Consider the following 22,872-nt stretch of genomic DNA (forward strand, 5'->3'; position numbering starts at 1 on the left):
GGGCACATTGCTGGCTCATGGTCAACCTGGCGTCCACCAAGACCCGCAGGTCCTTTTCTGCAAAGCTGCTTTCCAGCTGGTCAGCCCTCAGTATGTACTGGTACATGGGGTTGCTTCTCCCCAGGTGCAGGACTTTGCAGTTCCCCTTGTTGAACTTCATGAGGTTCCTGTCAGCCCATTTCTCCAGCCTGTTAAGTTCCCTCTGGATGGCAGCATGACCCTCTAATCTATCAGTCACACCTCCCAGTTTTGTGTCATCAGCAAGCTTGCTGTGAATACACTCTGCCCCATCATCCATTAATGAAGATGCTGCTCTCATCTACCAAGCCAGTAATCTCATCATAAAACATTATCAGATTGGTCAAGCATGACTTCCCCTTGGTGAATCCATGCTGACTATCTTTTTGTCCTTTATGTACCTGGAGGTGGTTTCCAGGATTAGCTGCTCCATCACCTTCTCAGGGATCAGTGAGGCTGACTGGCCTGTAGTTCCCTTGGTCCTCCTCCTTGCTTTTTCTGAAGAGAGGAGTGACATTTGCTTTTCTCCAGTCTTCAGGCACTTCTCCCAGTCACCATGTTCAATCAAAAATTATCAGTTGGCCTCACAATGGCATCATCCAGCTTCCTTGGCAGGCATGGGTACCTCCCATCAAGGCCCACAGACTTACGTATGTCCAGTTTGGTTGTGTATGCCCTGACCTGATTTTCTTCCACCAAAGGTACATCTTCCTTGTTCCAGTCTTTCCCCCGGTCTCTGGGATTTCTGAAGGCCAGTCTTATTAGTAAAGACTGAGGTGAAGACGGCTTTAAGTACATCAGCCTTTTGCATGTCCTGTGTCACCAGGGCCCATGCCCCACTCAGCAGTAGGCCTACATTTTCCCTACTCTTCCTTTTGCTACTTGTGTATTTAAGAACCCCTTCATGTTGCTTTTGACATCATTTGTCAGGTTCAACTCCAGGTGGGCTTTGGCTTTCATAAACATGTCTTTGCATGCTCGGACAGTGCATGCTCGGACAGTGCTTCCATATTCCTCCCAGGTTACCTGACCCTGCTTCCACCTTCTGTACGCATCCTTTTTATGTTTGAGTTTTGCCAGAAGCTCCTTGTTCATCCATGAATGAAATATTTATGGAAACTTACTATACAATAAGCTTTTCAAAGAACAAGAAGTGTATCTCTGGCCTTACTTAGTATTTTTCTGATACCATATTTACAATTTTTTTTATCATATAATTTATGATACATTTTGAGTAAGTGTTGGGGTTTTTCTGGTCTAAGTAAATTTACCTCAATTAGAGACTTAATAATGCAAGAACCTTCTTCATGTCGGCGTGTTTCTAACTACTGATTTTGTGACTGGGACTAAAAAGCAGAGATTAATTAAAGAATTAGCTCCATTCTCCACTATATAATTTCTGAGTTATATCCAGACTTACTTAAAAGCTTAAAAGCTACGCACCACAATGCTTGGTTTCTATGCTAGGGCACCTAAAGCACACAGAGTTCATGGAGCAGTTCCATAATCCAGAACCGACTCCAAGCCATGAAGCACACTGAGCAAGAAAGGAACCACAGTCAGTAAGCAGCTGCCTCCCAACGTATCTGAACCACCCATACTTGATAGAAAACATCTCTGCCTGTTGGGAAACAGAGCCTCCTCTTATCCCAGTTCTTTCAAAGAACAAAGCACAGCTCATTCTTTCCTTTTAGAGGAGGTTTTTCTTTTATTGTTTTCTCCCCTCCCCTTCTGTTTCTGCCTCTAATACTGTCCACAAGGTGGAAGATACAGGTTCAAGTTCCTCTTCTGATCGAAGGAAGCTTTGATTTTCCCAGCAAGTGCCATAATCATGAAGCTAGAGCACATTTGTCCACCATTTTGCTTTGCCACTGTTTCAAGAACTGAAGACTCACAGGGACAGACAGGGAGAACAAGAAAGAGCATGACTGTAGCCTGGGTTAAAGGTTCTTAGGATAACAAGTCCTCCTCACTTGTAAAACTGTAGGTTTACCCAATATCTGGTTAGTGTAGGTCTTAGGACTGCACGCCCACTAACTTAGATAGACATACTACTCTCTCGCTATTTCAGTAGACCTCTTTTTCTCTTCTGTACAGTGGCACTACTAGGGCATTACAGAAAAAGTGGGGCAGAGCCCCTTCTCAGTATATTCTTTTCAAAAAGCAATAGCCAGTACTGAATTTTGGCAGGATCTTAAATCTGTCTCTATTTCATGCATGGTCTGAAACTTCCTAACACATTAAGCCTCTCTGAAGAGTTAAATACAATGAAATTTAGTCTCTAGATCTTGAATGGACCAAGCATGAGACAGGTATCAAATTATTTTATCAGTACTAACATTCAGACAATCTCAAATCTAAGTAAGCAAAAAGTAAAACAACTAACATACAATGGAGAACTAAGTATATGGTTAGCTGGGAAGCAGCTAATCAGTAATGCAGTAAAATTTGCAGCTTTTGATTTAGGCACTCAAGTTCCCTTCTGGTTTTTTTTGTTTTTTTTTTTTTTTTTAATTGGACCTACCCCAAGACATTCCATGTAACGTTCCCTTGTTTTATTCAAATGGACACAAAAAGGCAAATGTTATTTCTTTCTCAAACTGAAATATTTTTTCAAGACTAAATTAGTGTATTAAGCCACTTTGAGGCAAGACAGACTCCTATATTTATATTACACTTAAGACTATACTTACAAAAAAAAATCTTAAAAGCACACAGTGTCATTAGTTATAACATATGAAGCACTGAGTAAACAGTGCAACTAGAAGAATTTAGCTGGAAGCTAGCCTGAAGTATTTGCTTCAAAGTTTAAATGAAAGAGCTGTTTACTAAATAACAACTTTACTTGAAATAAATTTTCAGCATTGCTAAGTCATTATGATGCTACCCTTTCTCTCATTCAAGGATGGACTTATAAATCATCTGTATAATCTACATATCTAATGTTTGGAGATATATAGTTACTCCAAATGCATTCATCATTATGGTATCTGAGCACAAAGCAAATTGTAAAACCAGAAAGACAATCAGACAGATTGTCCACTCTCCGTCGTCTATGTTCCCAGAAGTGTGTATGGTAGAAGTATTAGCTTTTTCCCATCTTCTGCCTGTTGTCTCCATGGAGGTTACTGTGGGAAAGTTAATGCTGGGACGTGCCTTGCTCTTTCTTCAAAAAATAGTAGTATTTAAGAGAGGCATTTGATATTTCCTAGACAGTCATGAGAAAGCCCTGCTCTGTGCCCTGGCACATTTCAATGCTGTGTGCCTGGCAACTTCAGAATCCTTAAGGGGAAGAGCTATACAGGATCCCATTCACAGAATAGGAAGTTATTTCTGCCAGACTAATTAAAGTCATAGAAAACACAGAAGAGAGAATCTTAAAATGCATTCTTTATTGATCCGGTCTCAGAGGAAGTGTGTTCCAACAGCAATCTGCTGGTTTGCAAAACAGAAGTCTTACATTACTGTCTGCATTTTCCATTACATATATGAATTTGTAGGCCTCATATGCAAATTCATATGTAGGAAGGCTGTTAAAAGTTTACTGCATTTTGGCACTAAATTACACAATTGAAAGATGTACAGATCACAACCACAGCATTTCCAACTCAAGAGGTTCGAGAAAAATATAAGCAAAAGAAATTATTATTAACCCAGAAGTGTCATAGCTTGGGGGGCGGGGGGGGACATCATGATCAAAACTATGATTATGCTGTTATTCTCAGGGAGATAAGAATAAGCAAAACACACTTAAATCATACAAGATTTTGCTTTACATTTTTTAGCTTCCTAAAATGAAAACACACTTCTACATCCATTCCCATATGAAAAGCATATAATGAGGACTACGATACTTTCATTTCTGTGCTTAGCACAGTCAAAGGTACCTAGCAAGTCTTTGTAATTGCTGGCATTTTTCACTATTACATTATATCAGTCGACAGCGCATTCACTGAACAGGAAAAATCTCCCACTTAGTCCTTTGATCTTAGTCTGAGGAAGTTATGAGCATGGATGGTATTCAAACTGTATCGGTCCCAGGCATACCAACATTTCAGGGCCTCTAACTTCCCCTTGTCTTTCACCCCCAAAACCAGCAGGAAGGAACCACTAAACCAAACAAAACAAACTGAGAAAAAGAAATAAAAAACAAAATTTCAAAATCAAAAAAACAAAATTCATGCAACAGCCTCTATTATTCACCTCTCTTCAGAACAGGCACACACTGAGAATAGCAGCATCACCTGATGGTCTATGTTCTCTCATTTTTTCTAATGTTTCTGCTTGAGAGCATGCTCTCTTAGTTTTGTATTGAACTTCTTGGTCAAGGTTTGCTGCATAGATTCCTTGGTAGGAGCAGTTGGCCCGTGATGCCTGTTCCAGCAGAAAAGTCAAACAGAATTTTGCTTTCACCCGTTAACAGACAACAAACAGGCCCAGTCTCATTTTCGCTCTGTTGCAAACATCTTTCAACAAGTGATGGCAGACAAAAAAATTAAACACTGAAAGAGAAGTATATTTGGCCTCCAGGGAAGAAACAAAATGACCTAAGACTTACTCGAGAAAAGTTGGTCTGTGTGGAGAGAAAAGATTAGATCCTGCAGATGAATGACAAAATAATCTACCAAATTATTCACCACCACTGCCTAGGGTAGTTATAAAGTCTGTATGAATGTCTGTTACTTTTTCCAAAGATCAAAAGAAGTACGAAAGAAGAAAATATTTACGGAAGTATTCAATCTTGCAAATGTTTAATTATTCTGTCATTTTATATTACGTATACATTATATATGAAATATATTTGATATTATCAGTGACATCCCAGGACTGATCACGTGCATATGAGCTTGAAGACTGGGATCTAAGTCTAAATTTTTTTTACAACATTCATCCAGTGTCAACAGGACAAAAAAATTTTTGTTCGGTTCAATGAATAGACAAAAATCACTGCTGTGAAACGCGCGGTATAACACACGAAGAGATCAGGTTCTGGAGTGTCAAAACCTCTTGAGCGGATTCAGGTGGAAGCAAATCCACCTGGGCAAAACTAGGAATTGCCTGCCGGGGTAGTGGGGCTGGGAGGGAGCAGAACGAGGGCGCAGCGCCTGCACCGAGGAGCAGCTCTACCCGGCCCCGGGGGGCCGGGCCGGGCCGGGCCGAGCCGGGCAAGGCGGGCAGCGGGGTCCTGCCCCCGCCGCCGCACCCCCTGCCCCTGCTGCCGCCGGCGCAGCCGCCCCTCTCCCCACCACCCCCTTCGCAGATGGGCACCACCAAGGCTCCTCTCAAGGAGAGCCCAGCCCCAGCAGGGTGATATCTTAGCTGTCTTTACAGCGCTGTGCCCAGCCTCTCCCCAGCACAGCCCCAGCCCCAGCCCCAGGCAGCCTCCCGGGCCGCCAGCGGGGAGCTGGAGGCTGGGACGCGGCCCCTGCGGGCATGGCGCTGCCTAGCCGCTGCGCGAGCAGGCTCGGCAAGGCACGGACTCGCCCGCTCTCGCCTCCCCCTCCTACTCAGGTCAATAAATCGTCACAGTCCGAGACTGCTTTTTTTTCCCCCTGCTTCGGGAGGCACCGCGTTTCCAGCCGCCTGTACTCGAAGGTAAAGCGCTGACCCAGCGAATGCCTTCCCCATGACCGTATCGGCCCGGCAGCGATACTCAAGGGCCCTGCCCGCCGGCGGGACCCCGGCCCGGCCCGCCCCGGCCCGGCCCCGCTCCTCCCGGGCCGGCACCGGGCCGGGCGGGGCCGGGCCGGGCGGGGCGGAGGAGCGGGTGATTGGCTGTCGGGCCGGCGGGCGCCGGGCGGGGATTGGCTGCCGCCCTGCCTTTGTTCGGCTGCAGCCACTGCCGCAGGGCAGCGGCAGCTCGTCCTCCGCGCGCCTCAGCGCGGCGTCGCCAGGCGGGAGGCGCCTCACGCCCCGCCCCGCCCCGGAGCACGGCGCGGCGGCGGCTGCAGCAGCAGCAGAAGAAGAAGAAGAAGAAGAAGAAGAAGAAGAAGCAGCAAGCATGGACCTGGAGAGTAAAGTGAAAAAGGTAAGGTGGGGGCTGCCCGCCGAGTTACCTGCCCCGGCGTCCCCCTCCTCAGGGAGTGGCGGCTTCGGACCCGCCCCTCCTCGCCGCTGCCGCCCGCGGCGGGGGCTCGGCTGGGGTCGCCCCCCGAGCGCTGGGGTCGGGCGCGGAGCCGTGCGCCCCTCCCGGCGCCCCGCTCGGGATCCATCACCCCGTCTCCGAGGGTGAGGGGGAAGGTGAGAGGCGGGGGGGCTGCCTGCGGAGCGACCTGCTGCTGCCCCTGCCGCCTCGCCCTCGAGCGGAACAACCCGCTGCTCTGCTCCCGGCGGCGGGTGAGCCGCCGCCGTTTGCCCCCCGGGCCGCCGAGGGGGTACCCCGCCCTGCGGGCGCGCGTGGCCGTCTTTTAAGTAAAAACACGTGTCCCCCAAAAAAGCTGTGACCTAATAGTTGCGTTCAGGTGTGTGCTCTGTGTAGGTAAGTATGTGTGTGAAACTGAAATTACATGCAACCAGAATGCCGTTCACGGGTATGCTGAAGATTGATTTCTGACCTTTGATGTGACTAGCCCATTACAGATGTGTCGGCGTTTGTATGGATTACCCTCCTGAGACAGAAACTTAGGTGGTTTTTTTTTTAAAGGCATATTGACTACTGGAGTCAAACTGGCAAGCAGTGCAGGATAAGTAACAGTACGTGATAAGTAATCCAATTGTACTCGATCTCGTTCCAGAACTCGCTATTTAAAACTTTGTCTGTAAAGCTGATTTCATGTGGGACACACCTCTGAATCTTTGCTTCTAGTGCTTTTGCAAATTAAGTGCAGCACTTGAGCAATGACTTCTTTTATTAAGAACTTCCTTATAGTATTTGTTAGCGGACTTTGATAAAGGCAGAAGGAGCTTTGTATATGAACATGGGTTGAATCTGTACATAACCCTCATTGATATATCAACACTAGTCTTTTGAAATGCATGTTATATGGACATGTGTGGTTTGTATTCCTGAATTGTTGTGTTTAAGGGTAGTAACTTGTTTTAAAGTATGCATATGAGCTTTTTTGTATACCTGTGTGCTTTTCCAACTTGCAGGCTAGAAACTGACCCAAATACAGAAGTAGTTGCACAGCATGGAAGGCTACCTTTTAAGTCAAGGCTGAATCCTATTGAAGCAGGTTAGCCTTGAGTTACAGCTTTCTCCAAGTGATGTCACCATGTGATGATGTCACCTGGATGAGGGTCATGGTTTGGAGAAACTACTTATTTCATCTCCCAGTCAACATTAGGCTATCAATGTATAGATGGGTGTAGCTAAGTACTGTCTCTGTCTTCAGATGCTAGTTGCGTGCACACGTTTGTCCCCTTTGCATGACTGCTTGTATGTAATGAAAACAAGCTTCTTGAGTAGGTTTGCTTATATGTTCTAAGCATATTTTAAAACTTAAACTTGATGGCGTCATGGAGTGTGTTCACTAGAAGTTTTTTGAACCCCAGTAGGGGAGTATTCCTATTCAGAATTTCTCTATCTAAACAGAAAATAAACATTTGTTGTGAAATACTGATAAAATTCTGCTGCTAGTGGAGTCTTGGTTTGAGTGAACTTGTAGTTGCTGAACATATGCTTTAAATTGCACTGTAATTATTGCATGCTTGTGTGTGTTGTAAGTTTACTTGACTGTTTTTGTCATATTTTCCTTTGGTCATCTTTTACTCTTCTTCATCAACTTCAAACATTCCTGAAGACTTTTCTGAACCTGCTCAGACAGATGCAGAAGCTGGTGCCACAAAAGAAACCAGCAATGCTCTGTTTGTAGAAAGTACTTTGTATTTTCCGTTCTGTTCAGCGTTAGTATTAATACTGCTAAGAGATGTTTATGATGTGAAGAACTTTACATTTTCTCTGTTTCTACTATACATATGTTCAGAAAACTACTTCAGTTCTTCCTCTGTCTCCCCTCCCTTGTTCACATCTCCTCATCACCTTCTTTCTCTTTATAACTTGGTTGAAGCTCATTTCCCAAGAGAACAGACAAGGATCTGTGACAGGTCAATGCACAGAGAACTGGGAAGCTTTGCTATATACTCATGTGTTCAGTACTAAATCCTTTTCTTTTTTGACTACCAATATTTACTTAATCAAAACTTCAGATTTTGTACACTAGAATGAATAAGAGTTCATGTCAACTCTGCAAAAGCTGCATGTCTTCAATCTCTCAATCCTTTAATTCCTATTCTCAACCTGTTTGTGTCCTTATCTTTTACTTCTCTCTCTCTCTCTCTTTTTTTTTTTTTTTTTTTTTTTCCAAACTTCCCTCTTTCTTGAAAGGTGGAAGAACATTCTGGGAAGTTTCCAGTCAAGTTTATCAAAACCCATAAACCACTTGGCCTTTAAGAGAAACTTGTCTTGAGGTGGAAATGGCCCTGTCAGATGTTTAGTCCATCAACAGTAATGGGTTACTTAACCACTCGTTGTGGTTCTCACCCCTGTCTTTATGTCCTGTACCCTGGGCCAAAATAACGAGTCCTTTCACAAAATCTGCTTGCTACCGTATGTTAACTTTTCATTTTATAGCGACTTGTACCTATTTGCCGCCTGGCAAATGAAGGTAAATGTTAGGGACTAATGAGTGGCTGACCTGGCTGTTGGGTGGGAAGTTCCAAGAAGACTGAGCAGAAGAAAGCAGGAATTGCCACATTGTCCCCAAATAAGTTGCCTTCCCTTGCTCTTCTGAACTCAAAGTCTGAGTTGGCTGTTCTGTAACCCTGGTGTTCAGCAGAGCAGAGGGAAATGAATGCCCAGTGGAGCAGGGTGTGGTGTGGGGGCTCAGGTACCCAGCTGATACTGGAAAAGAACAATTTCTTCCCCCACCCACAACTTCTAATGTATAACCGCACAGGGTAATATAATGGGGCTGTTTTCTGCTTCTAGAAAACTCAAGAGATGAAGTTTCCAAGGTGACATTTCTAATATTTCTCCAAGTGTCTGTAGTTCATGAGTCTGTTCTCCATTTGTGAGCTTCTGCATTGTCTCTTGGAAAGCTGCTGTTGGATTTCAAGGGGCTCGTACTGTACTGGAGAAAAACATGCACATGTATGTGAATAGTGCATTTATATCTATATATCTGGGTTTGTATGAAAAGACACTTCTGAACTGGCTCAGGAAAGTCTGTTTTCAGTGTTGATATCTTATTATTTTTTCCCCAAAAAAGTTAACAGTTCTAGCACAGTTCATATGACAGGAATTGCTCCCCATCCAGTACAAGCCCACTAGGGCTGAAACAGCCTATGTGTCCTTCGGCAGGAAGAGCTACTGCCCCACCTGCCACAATTTCAAACGCATCCTTTTAGCAGGAAATAGTTTATATATTTGCTGTCTTGTAAGAGAAAACCACAGCCTGCAAGAAACACAAATTTCACATTGAATTTTCAGCACTGAGAATATATGCAGAACATGTACATGTATGTGGAATAATGTGTAACTTTTTTGTAGTAAGGTCACCATGCTTCTTAAAGACATATAACAACTCTGGCATATATCTGGCAGTGAATAGTAGGAGAAAATCTAGTTCCAAGACAGTTTTTTCAGCTACAGTGTAAATCCTAAGTCCAATTCCTTACTGGCTGTTACACTTTCCAGTTAAGGGGGATGGGGAGTTTAAGGCTGACTGTACAGTTTTCTCCTTTTTCTTAGGAGGAATTGCATTTGCTGTTGCATTTGAGGATCATGAAGATAGCTTTGTGTACAAAAAGAGATTGCACAACAGAGCTGAAGCCTAAAAACAGTAGCTCCAGCTTGAAAAGTACTTGTGTAACAAACAGACCACTATTTCTCCCAAATACAATATATGCTGTGTTCTGAAATCTTGCTTTGAGGGTATAGGAAAAGTGAAGATTTAGTGCTTTTTGTTGAAGACCTTATTAGAACAAAGTTCTGCTATTCTGGATTCCTGCCCTGTCTGTCACCTCCCTGAACTTGGTAAAATGAATCAGTAGGTCATGGTCCTGCTGTGCAGTCCTGCTGGCAGCATGGTCTCGTGCTTCAGTAGAGAAAATAAGAATCTGGCAGCGAGTCAGATCTGCGCAAGCTTTCACAGTATAATACTTGCTTTATAAAAGGACCTTTGATTGCAGTGGCAAAGGGGCAGAGGAGTTTTTTGGGGGAATAGGTGCAACTTCTTGAATGTGGAACGTCTGCGTAGTTTTTCTATGGGCGTGAGACTTGGTTTGTTCTGTTATGGTGGAAAACCAAACACAGAGTGCTTTAGACATTGTTAAGTCAACAACTGTAATGCTCTCTGATAAATGAATGGTGAATGAAGTATGTATAGGAGCAAAGTCAACTTTTTTGTGTTTTGCGAAGCATGATTTAGTAATATCTGCTGGGCTATGCCTCCTGTTGATGTCACTGTTTGTTTTGGTGTTACTGCCATGGAAACCCATGATAGTAGAGCTTGTTTGCTGTTCCTTATGTATAGTAAGATCAAGGAAATGCAAATCTATTCATGGGTGAGTTTTGCCTGCAAGGAGAAGTATGAAAACAAGTGTGGAGATGTGAGAGGAACTACTTCAGTTTTGTTAACAAGGAAACTGAGTAACTGCTTCCTGTGCATGTTGCAGTGGGATTTTTCCCCTCAAAATATTGATGTGAATTGTTTTCTAGAAAGCTTGTCTGAAGACACACCCCTAGTTACTTTTTGTCTGTCATTCCTGGATATCAGCTTGACAAAGATGATAAGGCTAAATTAAACTTTTTCGACTTTTTTTTTTTTTTTTTTGTGAAAGTACTCTCCAGGTGTTTGACCACTAAAATATCATTAAATGCCTGAATAGCAAGCCAAGAAACTCCTTGGATGCAGGGCTGCATGACTTCTAAGATCAGGTGCAACTTTCTTTGATGTAAATAATTATAAGTCAAGTATTAAATAGTGAGATGGAAAACTAGTGAACTTTAACTTAAAAGTATTCTGTCATTAAAGGCACAAAGATCTGTTTCTGCAAGTGTTCCTGGAAAAAAGAAATGTTTTTCCTTTCATCTAAGTAAAATAATAATGGTGAGCAGCAAGTGTGAATGATATTTTATTGGTAAAAGTTGCTTAAAAATACATTTCTTCTAGCTCAAGGAAGTATATGGAACTCTTCTTGCAAATCAATGGTTTCTTCCTAGCAAATACAGAGTTTACAGATGTAATGGGGTGGATATAAATATATATAGTGTGCTCTAGTTTGGGGAGTGTGTGTATAATATATACACACACACACATATATATATTTGTTTTATATAGGGTGTATATGTAAAAAACCTAATATATAGTTTCCACTAACATGAAGAGTTGGTGAGGTTCTTCTAGGTGCTGGAGACCTGCAGGAAGAGTAGGGCTGCAAAGATCAGAGCTTGTCATGCCTGTTATCTAGGGTCTTAGGCTTTGTCAAATGAATAGGGTCAAGTGTCAAGGAAGTGAGGAGGCTTCTGTCATGACAATTCCAGATTAAATCAGATGTAACTATGCTCTGATACTGTTGTACGTGTATTTCTGGTCCTTGGTTTTTTAAAGTCTGCCTAACCCTCCCTTTGTACCTTGTTTTCTGTCTGAGGTTGTCTAGCTGCAGCTTCTAAAAGCATGAAAAAAGCTGGAAAAAGCATGCACTTTCCTGCATGACTTAAGATCCTAATGAGTGAATAGGTAGATTTCCACATCTGCTTCTGAAAACCTAATATTAGAAGATGCAACTGGGCAAGAGTGCTGATGTCAAAACAAAATATACAAGTATTGTGAAAATGCCTCTGCAGCATTGGGTGATGGATAGTGCTGTACTGGAGGTTTATAGACAGTGTTATAGTGTATGTCAACTACATTCAAACTTAGCTAGTGTAATACTAGACTTTGTTAATAAACACTGCTTGTTTTCTATCTATCTGAGATATCTTTAATAGCTGTTAGTCTTTTGACAGCAGACTGTGTAGCAGTGTCTTAAATATTTATATTCTGAACTGTTTGATAGTTAGTTGAAGACATCACAATAAATTCTTAGTACTTGTGTACTGTTATAGGCTGCTGCAGCTCCTTGATTTATTCTTCTGCCCTTCCTGCCCGGATCATCTTTCAAATCTTTTTCTTGGATGCAACCACTTTTTGGCATCCTTATTTCTGTGCAAATGGACTTCCTTACCCAAGCTTCTACATCTTAATCCCAGTCAACTTTTCCCTAAGCCTAAATGCATATTTAAAAATAGCTAGGACAGACTTGCCATCAATTTTAATAGACATGTTAAATAATAATAAATATAGAGTGGTCTGTGGGATACTGCTCTTCACTACAGATGAAACTTTCTTCTCTCTTCTCATATAGTGTCTGTAGAAGTCTATAAGAGCATTGTCCAGATATAATCATGTCTTTTGTCTTTGGGGTTTTTTTTCATTCTGGAATCATAAGAAATAATGTAGCTCTTCTGTTTTTAAAGTTTAAATGCTGTAACCTACTTTAATTTCCAGTTTTTTGTGTTTCCCTACTAGAGAAGACTTCTGGTACAGAAAGTAGTGATGCAAGATCAGGTCTCGGCAATAAAGCCTGCACAGCACATGAGATTTATGATGTGTCTTGTTCTCACCTTTTTGGTGGTTGTTTTTTTTTTTTTTTTTTGCATACTTGGCTTTGCCTTGACTTCTTTGGAAGTTCCTAAGGTACATTAGGATATTCTAGAAAGCCATCCTGTTGTGCTATACAGGTGTTTTTCTCAAGCCTACATTGGAAATGGGAAACTATGACTTGATGTGGCCCCTGAAACATCCAGATGGATTGGTAGTTAGGTAACTGTCAAACCGGAAGATCCTTGGGGTTTTATGCTAAATCCAAGAATAGCTGTACCGTGCATCTCTTCACTTCTGCCCTCGGAGCACTCAAGGGCGCAGGAGAAAGATCTACAAGAAGGACAGCAAGAGGATTTAAGTCTATTCTGGGGCTCACTGTTCATTATCACAGTCTACTAGTGACAACTTTCTCACTGCATAGTCACAACTTTTGAAATTCTGCGGAGGGCCTCAAACAGTGGAAGGACTTCTGATCTTCTGCAGAGACTAAGTACTGGTTTTGTGTCTTACTGTCTGTGGCAAGGTGAAAGATTAATACAGCTCACCTGTCTGGTGGTACAGGAGTCCCCTTGGGGGGAGGAAGGAAAAGGAGCCAAGACCCGAGTTAGCTCTGGTCTTTTGGTGGGACAGGAGGTAAAAGAAATCTTGTGGGAGGGAGACCTAGAAATGCCAAGTGGAGCTTCTGCATTTTGTTACAGGTTCCTCTTTTAACTTCTTACTGCTGCACCCCAGGGGCTCCTTTGTAAAGGACCAGGAAGGTCAGAGCAGCTAGCTTTATTCGAGGGCTATATTTGTGCTGGGTGTGATGACTATTAAATGGTAACTATAAAAATAATTAAAGACTTCCAGTGGAACTCTGTCAGGATACTCTTTGTATCATTTGTGCCCAGCTGCTTAGCGGGAGGGAATAGAAAAGACAGAATCAGATTGTAGTCGTTGTACAGTGATATATGAGAGACAGTGGGCAGAAGCTGCAAGATGAGAAATTCTGATTAAACATATAGATTTTCTTTCCCCTGTGGTTGCTGTTGAATCTGCATCTGGACAAGGCCCTGGGCAAATCTGATTTCATTGCACCTGCTCTTTGTGGGCAATTCAGTGACCTCCGGAGAGCCCTTTCAACTTAAAATAATCTATGCTCATTAAAAGCAAGTATAGGCAAGCTTCAAAAACTACTGCTCTGTCTTATGTTTTAATTAATCTAAGATTTCTTAGGGTTTATCTTTGTTTTTCCTGTAACTGTCAACAATAATATTGAGTTCTGTGACATAACACTTTTTTAACAATTAAAAAGCTAATCCTTCATTAATCATACTATTTTTTTTTTTTACCAGCACTGTGAGCTGTGGTACAGTTTGTTCCACATAGGAACAAACTTGTTAACAAACTTGTCCATGTTTTACCACATAAGAGGAAACTGTAGCTGACAAAATGTAATTGCGTTTGTATCGGCCTGCAGACTAAACTGGCCATCTAGCTTCCCATGTGGGGAAATGTTTTGTTGTCTGATGGTCTGTGAAATCTGCTGTATTTACAGGAATACAAACTCTGAAATTAGTATTCTAAAATTGCAACAAAGCAGGACTTCAGCATTTGCTGGTGGGTTTAAATTAATAGGAGGGCAAAACAGGATTTGTTGGACTTTCATTCTCAGTCATGTTCAATAAATTTAACAATAAACCCTTCTAATAAACCAGCTTCAAACTATTTCATAGCAACTGCTGTGTTTCTCCTGCCCATCTGAACAAACTATTAGACACTTGAATTGGATGATTTGGGTTTTTAAGATGACAGTAAGCTTCTACACATGGCTCTCTAACATAAAGATAGCCAACTTTTTACAGTGGATTCCAGTCAGAACTGAATGGGGCAGTCTTTCACTAATTCTCACTTAGCTGTAACCATTTAAAATTCTTTGCCCTTGAGGACTATTTAATCTTGAAAGCAGCACGCAATGGATGATCTCAATCATATTTATATCATCTTCTGTACTCAGACTATTTAAATCTGCATTGGGTATGTTAGTAATACCAGATGGTTTTAGATAGCTTGTGCTGTAAAATGAAAATTAATGGCAATAGACAGGCAGGAACCTTCTTCTGGCAGTATTTCAGCTGACCTATCTGTGCCATTTCTCCCATAACTCCATTTATGGGGAAAATGGATTCCCTCCTGTTCTCGGGCATGCATTCCTGCTCCAGTGTGTGCTCAGCCTGCCCTGTATCTCTGGGTGCTCCAGCACGGAGCCAGCTATGTCCTTCAGGAGGCATGGGTATTAAACATAGGCGACAGCAGTGAAGAAGTACACTGCGGCTTTAGGCTCTCTGAATTTCCCAAATTGCAGCAGCATTGGGTGCTGAACAGGAAACAGTCACTTCTGAGGCTTCCTTACCACTGTAACAGGTCCTACTACACCACTGTGGAGGAATATTTGACATGCACTGACTGTTAAGATAGTCAAACTCAAAAGCATGATGTGCTATTGTTATTTTATATCTTTATTTTTGGCAAGCAGCCACATACTTTTTCTGTCACAACAAAGGCAGAGGCTGTGCGTGCATCTGGAATCGCATCTAATTCGGTTCTCAGTGTGCCCCTTAGCTTTGAGCTAAACCTTTTCCATAAGGTGACCAGACATTGCATATAGAAAAGTCATCCTCTTCTTCCTCTTTTGCAGCAAACTGAGAAATACATTTCAAAACAAGTCTATCTCGTTTGCTAATTCAGTTTATTTGTCTCAAGCTGCATAAGCATTTACTTAATGATGTGTTCTTTATTACTGGGGAGGCAATGTGGAAGCCTGTATTTCTGAGGAAATCTGTGCCGAGACTGCTGGTTGTGAAGATGCAAGTGGGCTGGCTGGTTGTTGTCTGTTTAGTCTGGTGAGGGAGTATGTTTTGGGTGGAGCATTTAGACAGCACGTATTTCCTTTTCTTAATTTGCTTCTGGAGAGGTATTTTTAGCTTAAAAAACCCTTAAATGTTAGGAGGCTTGGAAAAGATGTATAAAAATTGCAAAAAACATTTTCATTTTCTTACTTCCATTTCAGATTCTGTTTTGGGAATTCTTGAAATGTCAAGGCTATTTCTCTGTGTCCTGTACAATAGCACTCTATACACAAGTGATCCTGGGTTTCTAAGTCTTCTAATTACAACACTAATAAAAGTATCATTGTTCCCCTTTCTCCCCCATCTCCTCTTTTTAAAGGAGGGCAGAGCCCAAGCACAAAAAAGTAATGTCAGTTTGTAGCTGAAGTAGCAGCTAGAGAGAATGAGTTAATGTTGCCTTTGCTCTTTTCTTGGTGGAGGAATTGTTGTTTTTTTTAGGGCAGTGCAAGCACATTTTAAGTTTAACAGCTTTTTAGGGAGGATGATTTTAAAAACCAACCAAAAAAACCCAAACAACCAACCCCAAACAAAAACCAACCTATCCTGGAAAAAAAAAAAAGCAATTGTTTTGTGTTGTTTTAGCTTCCTCTTTCTCTTTAGAAAACATCCTGGCCAACATGTTGTTCTCTTAGTGTGTGACTTGACAAGAGTGCTCAGTTGTTTTCTGATGTATGGTGTGTGTGCATGAGGTACAGTGTGTGTATGGCGGGGCTCTGGATTCCAGATGAGAGGACCCCTGTAAACACCCATCTTCAATGCAGACAAACTTTTATTAACCTGTTAGCTTTATATATCCAACAAAGGCAAACATGTAGTTCATGAAAGAGAACTTTAAAGATTACATTATGTTTATTTTAGATGTCTAGTGGTCTGGCTTCAGGTTAGTGCCTATAGCATGTGAACTTCTTGAGCCCTTAGGCTGATAAAGATGTCACGATGATCACGGTAGGCTTGTGTCTCTTCCTCCAGATAAGAAAGGAAGAAACAATTTCATGTTCCTCTGTCCATCCCTGCAGTTGCAAGCAGTAGCTTAATTGCTGCCAAAGTATCTTTTCTCCCGAAATAGACCATAATCTGCAGGAAAGCTTTGTAATTTCCTTGGAGATGCCTAATGACTGTGGAGGCATTGACTTGAAGTGACCCTTCAAATAATAAAATAACTGAAAACATGGTCCTCCCGGCATCTTATCATGTGTTCTGTGTTGAGCAAGTGGTTTGTGAATAATCTGTTTCTTCATTTTGGACAGAAACAAGTTGAAAGTTGAGCTGTTTATATCCTTGTATGTACAACAATAGCAGTATGACTTCTCGGAGTAAATCACAAACTTCTTAATAATAAAACTGTATCACCACATCTGATTAACCCTGGCATTGTGTTATTGTTGCCAGAACTAAAATTAGTACCAGAACTTGTCAGCTCTAGCTCACTTTCCATTCATGGTAAAAGCCAAACTGGAGGTGAGCTGTCTCCTTCACGCTGACCATTGCTCCCACTGCGTCTACCCACAGCTAACTGGGAGGGCCCCTCACGCTGCTGCAGCGGTGGGTGGGAGTGTGGGGATGGGTTCCCCTCTGCATGTTGAGCATGAGCCTGTATACCCAACCGTGGACACAGTTCCCTGGTCCTTCATCCATATGATTTAAGAGTGACATTCCCCAAAGGTTTAAAGAGCTGGAGTGAGGCATTTTAAATTTACTATGTTATACAAATGCATAAGTTATGGTGCTTGGTGTCTATTTTTCACCTCAAACTTCCAGTGGCTGTTACTGTTAAATTTGCTGATGTGTTGATACATTGTGTGAATACCTGGCCTTTACTCAGTGCTGTCTTTTATATTCTCTCATATTTCCTCTGCATTATGAATTGGTTATCTGTTCTTTTAATCTTTTCACAGTGAAACTCTTTGCATATCATTTATGGTCATTGCTTTCGCTAACTGCTGTTTTTCTTTGTCCTCGGAAAGTAAGCTGGTATTAGTCCAGCTGAAACGTAATTGTATAGTGTATGTTCTGCTCTCAATCACTGTCAGAGTAGTCTTAAATATACTTGGGAATATTAGACTAATCAGATGTTTTCTTTATTCCTATCAGATGCCCCAGTTAGTGCATATAAATGTGGGATCTGTTTATTTCTTGATCTCCTATATTTTGCCGAATCATATACTGCAAATCCCTTTGGCTTGATAGCTGGATTAAATGTCTTTTGACTTGAGGTCTTACAGCCTCACTCGCTGTGGTTTCACAGCCACAGACCTAAGGAAGGGCTGCAAAGAATCTGCTTCTTCCCTTGTGTGAAGCTTGCAGAGCAAGCTGGGCTGGGGAGACAAGTCACCAGAAAAATACTTGGTTTTGGCTAAGGCTAACTTTCTGCCTGCTAGCTCAACCCTATGAACAGGCTTGTGTGAGCACTGTCACTTATGTAGGTACAATAGGAAGGTGAGTGGACCCCAAAATACTGTCCTGATGTTGTCTTAGTCAAATGCTTCATCTTTTGCTTTAGTTGTGGATTGTAGATTATAAAGGCAGCAGTAAGATTAATCATGCAGGATATTTCCTGAAGCTGACTGTAGTCTTCTTGCTCTGTATACAGATGGGTTTGGGCCACGAGCAAGGATTTGGTGCCCCCTGCTTAAAATGCAAGGATAAGTGTGAAGGATTTGAGCTTCATTTCTGGAGGTAAGTGACACTAGATGTTTCTTAAGCTGTGACTCAGCACTGCAGATCTTGGCACATGTATGCAAATGTGTAAGTAACTGCTTTTGTTATCTCTTTCAATTAAACTATTCAGATGCTTTAAAGAAGCTGTGTCTAGGTTCAGGGCCAGGGCTTCTCAGCTGCATTACAACAGAGTGTTTAAGTATGTAATCACTTACAAACATGCATTTCATCTGCACTGAAGTCAATGGTAGTACTTCTACTGAAGCATTTGCTTTAGCTTTAACAGTTGAAGCAGGTTTGTAAAAACATCTCTATCCCTACAGTAAGAGAGATGGTAGGGAAGAAGTGTGCTTTATTTCAGTAATAAAATGCTTTCTGAGCTCCTGACCAAATACATAATCTTTGATCTGAGATTTTACGTAAAATGATCTTATCTATGTTGAAAAGATGTTGAAACTTTGTATACATCTACAAGTGACTTAGAGGGGGAAGAGGTGTCATAATTCAAGTAAGTTAGATAGTATTTGGCCTTGGATGATGCACTGTTCCTAAACCAATAAGAGCTGATGACAGTTGCAGTAAGTAGGCTATGCTGTAGTCTATGCCATTACTTCGGCAGAAATTTTGTATTCCATCAAGACTTTTCTTGTCCTGCTGAAACGTTAAAGTACATGTCTGGCTAGCTCAGATCACTGATTACACTGGGTGTGCTTTAAGATTCAACTTAGTGATTCTGATTTATTAAAAAAAAAAAAAATATCCCTCTTAAAGGAAACAGCCTGCAAAGCACATAAAGAATAAATAATTTTTAGTAGCACTAACACATGCTGGCAGTAACAATGATTACATTTCAGCAGTGCTATATAGCTGCAGTCATAACTGTATCTGCAGTAGGGTTTTATTTTGTGGGTTTTTTTAAGGTAGTCTTTACATCCCAGCCAGAGTGGCATCAGGTGCAGATAAGGCCTAGGAGATTTTACATCTTTATTTAAGTATTTGACTGTAGCTGAAACTCAATTTGGAAAATAACCAGAGAAGCAGACCACAGCAAAAACTTAGTCTAAGTTCATGAGGATATAGCTTCTCAGTTATGGATCTGTAATATATAACTACAGAAACAACTTACAAATAATGATGTGGAGCAAGAAATGGTAATACACTAATAAATAAACATGATCATCTAAAGATAGAAGAAATTATTAATTTATGGAATGACTCTTTTTCAATACACACTCAGTCACCGAGGGGACTCGTGTAGGGGCACTAGAAAAATAGAACAAAGTTAATGTGTGTAGGTATTTCAATGAAACAGAATAAAAATTTTTGCAGGAGTAAATAGTGTTGTTTATCTATGTTTAGATGAGAAATTATGTCACTTCCTACTTGAGAGAAAGATCTTTGTTTAGAGCCAGTGTGGGAAAATCACAAGGCAGGGAGAAAAAAAAGACTAGGCCAGTTAACTTTTTCTCCACTCTTCCTTTTTGTCCTCCTTTTCTTAGTTCTGTTATTAAGGGACCTTGTAATTCCTAGCTTATCCTTGAACAGGGAAGAATTTGGGATAAAAAGATATAACATGTCTGAAGTTACTTAGTCATGTAATAGCATGTTTACTGAGCTAGAACATGTCTGCTTCTGTGTATTTGGAGGTTTTTGTGTGTGTTTTTCTTTATACATGTTTCACTACGCTCATGTGGTTAGGGCTCACTGTGCCAGGTCCTGAATACATAGCTTGTCAGAGCACTGTCTATCCTAGAAAGCCAAGAGCCTCTAGACAGCAGCGGATTAAGAAGCAGGAAAGAAAAAGACATAAAAACAGTGGCTGTTTAGTTAAGATGAAGGTTTAATTTGGAAATCTAACCGATATACGATAGACCAGGTAAATAAGGTGGCTGGAAGTATTCTGAGAAGCATCTTCTAGGTGTCAGACAAATGTGGCACATACCTCTGAAACAGTTGAAAAGTTAGCCCTTGAGGCAATTCAAGAATGGGTTAGAAAATAGCTGTTTCTCCAGCAGAGCTGCTACTGGGGACAGGAAGGGTGTGAATCTGAAGTCTGAAATCAGCCTTGTGTAAACAGTTTTCAAAGGAAAAAATAGATTAATAATGCTTTCCATGATATAGAGATTTCAGGATTCCACCACTTGAATGGAAAGGGATGGATCCCTAATACCTGTTCACTTACTCATGTTGGCCTTAAAATCTGAAACTATTTTAAGTAGAAGCAAACTGTAGCAGAAGTGGACAGAATATAGTCTTATAACGTGAATGATCAGGAGCAGTTCAAGCTTAATCACTAATTTCACTATTGTGTTGCTGTAAAAGATAGGTGTTGAAGTAAGGATAGTAGTTAGAGAAACTGTTATAAGTTGGGAAGAATAACTGGTGGGTTGACTCCAGCCAGCAGCTACGCACCCACTTGCTCCCTGTCCCCTCACAGCAGGGTGGGAGAGAGAAAAGGAAGAATAAAAGTGAGAAAACTCATGGGTTGAAGTAAAGTCAGTTTAACAGGTGAAGGAAAGAGGAGATAAAACCCAAGTGTTGCAAAGGCAGTCACTCGCTACCTCCTGCCAGCAGACTGATGCCTAGCCAGTCTCCAAGCAGTGGCCACTTTGGAAGTCAGAAACCCTGCCTCCTTCATCCTCTACCCCCATCTTATTGCTGAGCATGACATTACATGGTATGGAGTATCCCTGTGGCCAGTTTGAGCCAGCTGTGCCCCCTCCCAGCTTCTTGGCCACCCCTAGCTTACTTGCTGAGGTGGGGATAGAGTCCAAAAAAGAGAAAGCCCTGACACTGTGGAAGCACTGCTCAGCAACAGCAAGTGCTATCAACGCTGTTTTAGCCACAAATTGAAGACAGAGCACCATACAGGCACTATGAAGAACAGTACCTGCATGCAAGCTGGACCCAGTGAAGTGAGTGAGGCAGTATTGCTATTTGCAGCATGGGCAGGCTGCGGTCCTTGCTGTGATCTGTGTAAGGGTGACACTGCCCTCTCCTGGGTGGAGCTGAGGAGCTTCAGCAGATCACGTAATTCTTGTTCCCTGGTCTGATACATGAACACTGGTGTACCTCAAAGAGCTAGGTGTAATTTCTCTCTGTGTTTCTGCACAAGAGAGCCTCCATTCTCTCTTTGAGGAGTCAGATTGGAAAGTGCATGAAAAAATCCAAGTATGGCTGTCTGTTAGCAGAGTTTTACACAGAGTTGCTAATCACTCTTTATACTGGGAGCATTTGGAAGATAGCTGTTTTGGGGTGGCAAGTGCTCTTTAAATTCTTTGTGCTATAATTCTTGGCACAGTGTGTGGGATGGTTATATAGGTGCAGAATCGTTAATTTGGGCTAGTACAGAAATGGTGGTAGACAAAGCCCTTAGTAAAATTTGTTCCTAAACTTTGAAGTTCTGAAAGCTTCAGTGTTATGAGCTGAACACAAAACGACTACAAGGAGAACCATGGTCTACAATGGTAGCTGAACAGTGAACAATTACCTGCTTTATCTTAGTGTGTTAATAGCTTTTGCTTTTAAAATTGTCCTCAAATCATGCTTCCGTCCAAGTGTGGCGGCAGCAGCAGTGGGCAGGCTCTTAGTTCAGGTGTTAGTTTGCAGTCTGAAAGAAGTCTGCCTCTGCAAAATTAGCGGGGCAGGCTGGCTATAAGAGACTGCTACTGGGGTAAATGTTCGCTCTTAGGGAATGTGTTTCCCACTAGAGGGAGGTGTGGGACAGGAGTCAGAAGTTGCTAAAAGCAGGAGGGAAGGTTCTGATTTATCTTGGTCGTGTATATACTTCCACTATTGGTAATTGTCTCCGGTGCAGCTTGCTAAGATATGAAAAAGCTGTTCGAGACAAGAATCTTAAGCTTAGGAGCAACCATTTTCAGCATCTGGCTTCTTTGCACAGATACAATCCCTGTAAAGCAGAGAGCGCTTTAAGTTGGCTTTAACGCTTTCTGGTACTAAGACTGTCAGGCAAGTACTGAGGCACAGTTCAAAGCATTTGCAATTACTATAGCTGCATTAATAGCAAGAAAACATAACAGAATTGTGGGAAGAGGTTAGTCTTCTTGTGTGGAGGACGCAAGTCTCAGGACTTGCCAGATATTTATTGAGGGCTCCTCTGTGCTTGCAGCTGCTCCTCCTGTCACTAGGAGCCACTGCAAAGCTAGTGTAGGAAGAGCCATGAGCTAAGTTATTCTTCCTCTCCATACACCAAAACATAGAAAAGTAGGAGGATTGATGACATTTGGTTTTGGAGAAGGAACTATAAGTCTTTGATCCTTGCTGTCAGTAGAAATCCAGGATGTGGGAATTTGCCAGCTTGGGAAAGAGGATGGAATCTGCTTACCTTCCTTCTTCCTCTTTCTACCCACCCAAGGCCTGGAAGGAAGACACAATCTACTAAATCTGTCTTTTACAGTGATATGCAACTTCTAATTCCACAAACTGTGAAGCTTCCTCCCTATCTTCCATGTTTTGAATGGGAAAAGCTTCCCAAAGTGCTGAGATTTGACTGGAGGAACACTTTCTCTTCTTTGTTGAAGTCCTGAGAGCTGTGAACACATAAGCAGGAGTCTCTCATACCTCCTTCAGTACGGATCTTTGCTGAATGTCCTCAAGTGAAGGGAAAATCTTTTCGACAATGCAGATGGAGAGAAGAAATTCTCACTGCCTGTCTTCTAGATAAAACCCAAAGAGATAAATCTAAGTCGGTGCATATACAC

The 22,872-nt window shown here is 41.9% G+C and overlaps 1 protein-coding gene across 1 annotated transcript in view; it reads left to right on the top strand.

Moving 5' to 3' along the window:
• The first annotated feature begins 5,994 nt into the window (after window positions 1-5,994).
• The window catches only part of TES (testin LIM domain protein), a 29,214-nt gene continuing 12,336 nt past the window's right edge, over window positions 5,995-22,872 (top strand). The window contains exons 1-2 of the mRNA XM_082311076.1: window positions 5,995-6,046; window positions 18,084-18,169. Of these exons, the coding sequence (XP_082167202.1) occupies window positions 6,020-6,046; window positions 18,084-18,169 (113 nt within the window). The 5' untranslated portion in view covers window positions 5,995-6,019. The remainder of the gene's footprint in view (window positions 6,047-18,083; window positions 18,170-22,872) is intronic.

The sequence above is a fragment of the Platalea leucorodia genome (genome assembly GCF_965183815.1).
Source record: "Platalea leucorodia genome assembly, chromosome: 4".
NCBI lineage: Eukaryota > Metazoa > Chordata > Aves > Pelecaniformes > Threskiornithidae > Platalea > Platalea leucorodia.